Raw genomic sequence first — 6,707 nt, 5'->3', positions numbered from 1 at the left:
ACATATTTATAAAATGTATTTTAATATTTAATTAATTTAAATTCTTTTGTGTGTTTATTAAATATTACATGTTATATATTTATTACATTTATATATATATATATGCACCAAAGAGGAAAGGCCAACATGAGCTTATCAAATTTCTTCCCTACTTCCTGTCACTTTTGGCAGGCCTGAGCCAAGGTGCTTCCCTGAGAAATCATGCCATGCAACAGATCTGGCATAAAGGGGGTTTATTGGGTGAGGGGAGAGGAGTGAGGACCTAGGGAGGAGGTTAGAGGCAGCAAGAGAGCCATGAGGACTGAGAGGAGGGGGTATGCACGGGGAATAGAGAGAGGAAACAAGGGGAAAGGGTAAGAGAGAGAGAGAAAAACAAACAGGGAGGGAAGGGGAAAAGGGAGGAGAAAGAGGCAGAGGAAACCTTAGGAAAGGAAGAGGGAGGGGGAAAGGGACGTCTGGGTTGGCTGGATTGGCTGGGATGGCTGAGATGGCTGGGATGGCTGGGATGGCTGGGGGCCTTTTTATTGCAGCACACATCTGGAGGCTGAGGCGGTCTTCACGTCAGCAGCTTTGCACCTGGAGGGGCGGTGACAAGTCTTGACATTAGCAGCTGCTAGGTCTCCATGGGCAGGCCGAGGAATCCCCTGTATGCTACCACTTCCTCAAGCCAGGGCCACTCTTAGGTCAGAAGGGCCACCCACTCACCTGAGGTCAGGAGGACTAGTTGCTCTCTCCCCAGCTTAAGCTCTGCCTGCTCCCTGGTCTGCTCTACCTCAGGAAAACCACCATGCTGCTCTGGATGGTTCTACTATTCCTTGGTGAGTACTGGGCTCTGGCGTCCCTTCCAGTCCTCCAGTCCGGAGACACAGTTCCTAGCCTTTCCTTAAGCTTGAGAAAAGGTTGCACACTGGCAAACCGAGGGAAGCCGGTATGGGTTGGAAGCATTCCTATCTCCTCTGCCAAGGTTCTTGGCAAAGCAGGCCCTTGGTGAATCAGAAATAAACTAGAGAAGCAGACTCTGTGATCCCATTATCTCCCACAGTCACTTTTACCCTATGAAATCATTTGGGGGGGCTATCCCAAAGGGAAACAGTCACAGAAGGAAGCGCATCCCCTGGGAGTCTGAGGGGGAAGATCAGAAAAAGGAGCGTAAGCGCCATGCATTTTGTTCAGCAACAAGAAGTGAAATTTGGGAGGCAAAATCATTCTTATGAAAGTTTAGCATTCTCCAAGTTCCACTCATCGATGATTGGACTTCTCACTTGGTCAAAAGTCCTGCATGCCTTCCAAACCCCTTGTCAAGCCTGTCTGTCCCCTTCTGCCTACTTTGTCTCTCTCTGTAGGGGGTATGTATGGTAAGCTTTGAAGTCTAATTGGTCCTTGGGGCTGGTTTGAAGAGTCAGTAATCTATGTCTCTCTCCTCTCCATTTCTCCACCCACATTCTCCACCAGTTATGGTGACTGTTCCAAAAGGGAAAGCTTGCAGAGCAGAGGGTCTCTGATCTCCCTAAACTCAGCTCAGTCTCAGCTCGGCTCAATGTGCTATACCCCAAAGTTATAACTATAACTGTATGTATATATATATATATATATATATATATACATATATACATATATATATACAGTATATACATATATATGTATATACATATACATATATATATACAGTTATAGTTATAGTTATAATATATTACATTTAATATATATTGTAAACACATATATTAAATATATATTGTAATGTATGTACAATACATATTATATACTATATATATTTATATACTTAAATTTATAAATATTTCTCCATTCCTTAGACATAGATGGATCCTAATTGGCAAAACTAGTAATTCATTTGAAATAACATGTAGGGTGTGGCCACAATATTGTGCAACAATTACCAATTATCAGTTATCAGGTATCTGGAAGGCTAGAGGTCCCGGCATCAAACATGATGAGATATGCCTCAGTATTAAATATGGGAAGTTGGAGGGATGGTCCTTAGCTTCCTCCTGAACCAAGAATTAGACAAGTTCCTTTCCTAGTGTAGCCTACCTCCCACATCATTGCAGGGCCTTTTGGGGGTCCCGCTTGGGTTGTAATGATGAAGATGTGGGGACAGATGTATTGTATGAGGCAGTTGGCCTTTCGCTGGGGCGGTCTCTCAGCTAGCCCTCTACCTTAACCCGCCCCCCCCCCCCGCCACTGTGTCCCACCACGCGCTTCTCTCGCTCTTTACCGCCCTGCTTTTCCTGTTCTCTGCCTCTGTTCTTCTGCCCAGTCACCACCTAGGTCACTCTTTCTGGCCACATTTCTTCCTCGTACGAAAAAGCTATTAGCGTAGTAGGAGGTGGCTATGTGACCTCCCACATGGCAGCTGTCTTTTCTTTTCTGGCAGACAAACATTTATATATCCTGTTAGCCTCGCGCTGCCAGCACAACAGTTAACAAATGAGAGCACAGGAACACACCTTCATAGCCAGTTAATACAATATGTGGGGGGGGGGGTATCCCAACATGCTTACACATCTTCCATGGCAGCTGTCACGGGACCTCCACACCCTCCTCCCAGCACCGTGGCACCCATGGCTTGACAAAGCAACATGCTCCTTCATGAAAGAGACCCTCTGTGAGGTGGTTCTTCGTGTTAAGCTAAATCTGCCTCCCTGGTTCTTCTAATTTTCAATAATCTCTTTCCTGTCCTATAAAACAACTCACAAAAACTCTTCCCCTCCTCTTCCACAGAATGGTTAAAGACCACTTTTTTGTCTGTGCTCTGTTGTGTCTGTACAGATAAAAATCTCCCAAATGCTCAGCATTCCAACAGGAGAGGGTTTCCAGACCCTGTTCCTCATCCTAATCAACCTTGCCTTGATGTGATTTGTTGTGCATGGAGCTCAGCTTTCCTCTCCCTCCCATTGTGAGGCAAGGAGCTCCCAGCTGCTTCTGCTGTCTGGGATTCTGTAAGGCAACTTAGTGTGACAGTAGCTCATAGACAGCTTGTCAAATTGTCACCTCAACTCCATCCTACATCTAACTAAGGTCCCTGAGCCTGCTTTAGAGAAACTGCTGTAGACAAGTGTCACTCAGGAAGTGTGATCCCAGTTGGCTGCCATCTTGATTACAGATGCCTATTTCATACTCATAACTCCAAGGTCCCGCTGTGCAATGCAGCGAAAAGTCATCAGGACTTGGAGACGTGAGCTCACTTAAGTGGCTTTGCTGTCTAGGTGACGTCTCTCTTGTTATAAGCTTCAGACCTATCAACCCTGTTTGTTCAGCATTTTGTAACAGCAAAATTGTTTTGCAGTGAGAAAGAAAAGTAGGGGAAGCATAACTACATACAGAACAGGTTCTCATCCACCTTCTTTCCGCTTTCAGTCAGTGTACTAACCAGTTTTCCAGGCAGTGGGTCAATATAACTTTTACAGCCACCTATTTTAAAAATTACTATTATCATTCCCAATTATATGATATGACAAAATGAGGAATTGGTAGCTCTCAGAATTTGGGAAACTGGTTTGTCCAAGCTCGCACAGAAAGAGACAGATTTGTGAAGGTCACCTGCTTCGGAATCCTGTCTACTTTTTACAGTATCAGACTCATAGGTGAGAAGAGTGGGAAGAGAGAAGGAGAGAGACTGTTTTTCTGGGGTCCCCAGGCATCAAGTGTGGCCTGCTTGTGTCTAGTTCTCCACTATACTGAACGCCAGAAAGCTGGTCACTAACTCCCTCTGCCCAGCTTTGCAGTTCACTGTCTAGATCCTGAGTTCAAAACTGAGATGTCTTGGATTTTAACAAGACAAGTCCCAAGGGTGGCTCCTTCCTCGAGGTCATAGACCTCCACCACCCCTCCCCTACCCCAGGAACCTCCTACTGAAGTACACTCAGCACAGGCAACCCTGGCCCTGCAGTACTGTGAGGGTTAGGCGTTGTCACTTGCCAAGATGGCCATTCCTAGAGCACAGAGCAGCGCTGCGATGGAGAAGAAAAGAGCACAAAGCAGAGCAGGCGCTCTCCTTGCAGGCTTCGGTTTTCACAAACTCTGTCCAGGAAGAGGTCAGAGTTAGGAAGAACTTTGCTTTTCTGTTCCATGAAATAAATCAAGCAAACAAACAGAAGGAAAACAAAACAAACAAACAAGCAAATAAACCATTGGAAAACAACAGAGGTTTTTGTTTTGGTTGGTTTGGTTTGGTTTGGTTTTTCTTTTTTTCTGTCCTCTGAAAGGTCAGCTAAGAAAACTGTCAGTGGAATACACACACACACACACACACACACACACACACACACACACGTTAAAACTTTGGGGTATAGCACATTGAGCCTAGCTGAGACTGAGCTGAGTTTAGCGAGAACAGAGACCCTCTGCTTTGCAAGCTTTCACTTTTGGAACAGTCACAACATGACTGGCCAATGTGGGTGGAAAAATGGAGTGACGACATGGATTACTGATTCTTCAAACCAGCCCTGGAGACCAGTTAGACCTCAAAGCTCACCATACCCCCTGCAGAGAGATACAAAGTAGGCAGAAGAGGTCAGGCAGGCTTGACAAGGGGTTTGGATAGTGTGCAGGACTTTTGACCAAGTGGAAATATAAGGAAATATAAGCAGTAATGTGCTGGCAACCTCATAAATAAGACAAATTCAAACCATATGTGGCAGCTCAGGCTTGTCACCTCGGCACCCTGAAACAAGAACATTTCCATGAGTCAAAGGCCAGCCTGGGCTGTATGATTAGTTTCAGGGCAGCTTGGGCTACAGAGTAAGACCTTGTCTCACAAATAAACTAGAAGACTGCCAGTACTCTGGAGAGTGTTAGTAATAGTACTACGGAGTACTAATACTGTGTAGAGTAATAGTCTTACAATAGGATCCTATGAACAGGAGAATTCTTCTGAGTAGGGTCCTGTGGAGTAGGGTCCTGTGTCCATGATAAACGTTTGCTAGTTCAATGGTTGAGGGAAGCAACTGAGTGGCTTAGTGATTAGATGGTCGGGTGGCTTGGGGGTTGGGTGGTTGCTAGCTCAAGATGATATAAATACCAGTTGTTGATGTGAAAGTTTTTCTGCTACTTAATGTAATTTTATCACTTTGATATCTTGCAGTTTCCAAGACTGAAGCTCAAGGTGAGTCAACAGCTGGAGGGTCTTGTGGGACAGTGGATCTTGGAGGTCAGTGGCTCTCTGGTCAGTACCCTCCCTCCAGATGATAGTGAGCCAATTCATTGGGCCCTGAGATATCCAAAGCAATACCTAACGCGTAGCCAGAGGATGCAAGAAATTTGGAAGAGCACTGGACCGGCCCGGCTACCCACTTTTCCCCTCTGAGGACCACAAACACTTAAGGAGTCTCCTGGCTCTGAGTTTCCAGGGTTCTCATGGGACCTGGCTTTGTAGGAGTCATTTCAGATTCCCTGCATGAGGACAGAAGCTCTGGGGATGAAACTATCTCTATTCTGGGTCTCATAGTTATAGCCTGATGTATGTGGAAGATCGGTCCTCAGCCTCCTGGGCTTCACCATCTGGGACTTTCTTCTGAGCCCTGGGTTTGTGTCTCCCCTAGAGTCGTTGCAGACGCCTGTGCTGAGCCGCATCCCCTCTCCAGACTCGGAAGACCTGATCCTGAAGTGTAAGGCAAAGGTGCACCCTGAGAAGCCAGCTTTGCAGCTCTTCTATTCCTTCTACAAGGACAGCCATGTCATTCTGAACAGGAGTCACAGCCCAATCTTCTCCATCACAGAAGCCAAGGACGAAGACTCTGGGCTTTACCAGTGTATGGTGGCCACTAAGGATGGCATAATCCAGAAACGAAGTAACCATCTGGAGATCCAGTTACAAAGTAAGTGGATGAGAGGCCAGAGATATTCCTAAGGAGTCCCCGGAGAGAAGGGATCCTGGATCCCAGCAGTTAGGCTGACTCTCCCATCCCATGTTCCCTCCTCCAGTGCCTGTATCGCATCCTGTGCTCAGTCTGGAACATGAAGCCACCAACCCTGCTGTAGGAGACATGGTGAAGTTTCTCTGTGAGGCCGAGAGGGGCTCCCTTCCAATCGTATACTCCTTCTACCTTGACGGAAAGATCCTAGGGGAACCGTTGGCTCCCCCTGGCAGAGCTGCCTCCCTTGTCGTCTCAGTGAAGGCGGAGTGGAGTGCTAAGAACTATTCCTGTGAAGCTAAAAACAACGTCTCCAGTGAGAGGAGTGAACCCAAGAAGTTCCCCTCAGTTGGTATGTGCTGTCCCCCACAATCCCTGCGCCCCAGGAACTGGGCAGGAATCACACCTCACTCATTCTTCTGTAACCTCCCACCATGCCTAGCACAATAATGACTTCTGGCAGAAGCTCTGCTTGGCTGATCATGGGAAAGACTCTGATCCGAAGTATCTTTCCTCCGAGCTGGCAGAGGGTGGTGGCCCGTGGGGGAGGGGTTACGTGGCCAGTCATGCTAGCACCTTCTGAGCCGCCTCTCATTCCCACTTAGAAGACTGCTCCAGGCCACATGATTTCCCCAAAGCCGTCCATTGTGTCTCCTGTGCCAGTTTAGGATGTATTTCTGAATAGTCACTTCCTCGTTCTCAGGTTCTCACGTCTTGTCTGCCTTGACCAACAGAAACATGTTAATTACCTGGCTCCCTGTAAGCCTGCTTGGTGGGATGGTCATTGCCGCTGTGTTTCTAATTTACTTCTTCAGAGCCCATAAAAAAGATGGTTAG

General features: G+C 46.7%; 1 protein-coding gene across 1 annotated transcript; it reads left to right on the top strand.

Moving 5' to 3' along the window:
* Positions 1-787: 787 nt before the first annotated feature.
* On the top strand, positions 788-6,707 carry Fcrl6 (Fc receptor like 6). Its single transcript, XM_055613324.1, has 5 exons — positions 788-818; positions 5,102-5,122; positions 5,559-5,834; positions 5,941-6,222; positions 6,556-6,707. Exons 1-5 carry the CDS (start codon positions 788-790, stop codon positions 6,705-6,707), a joined length of 762 nt encoding a protein of 253 aa, XP_055469299.1.

This window comes from Psammomys obesus, unplaced genomic scaffold, assembly GCF_907164565.1.
Source record: "Psammomys obesus unplaced genomic scaffold, mPsaObe1.curated_primary_1811, whole genome shotgun sequence".
In the NCBI taxonomy this organism is placed as follows: Eukaryota; Metazoa; Chordata; class Mammalia; order Rodentia; family Muridae; genus Psammomys; species Psammomys obesus.
The sequence above is the reverse complement of the archived record's forward strand: the minus strand, read 5'-3'. Positions and strand labels throughout refer to the sequence as shown.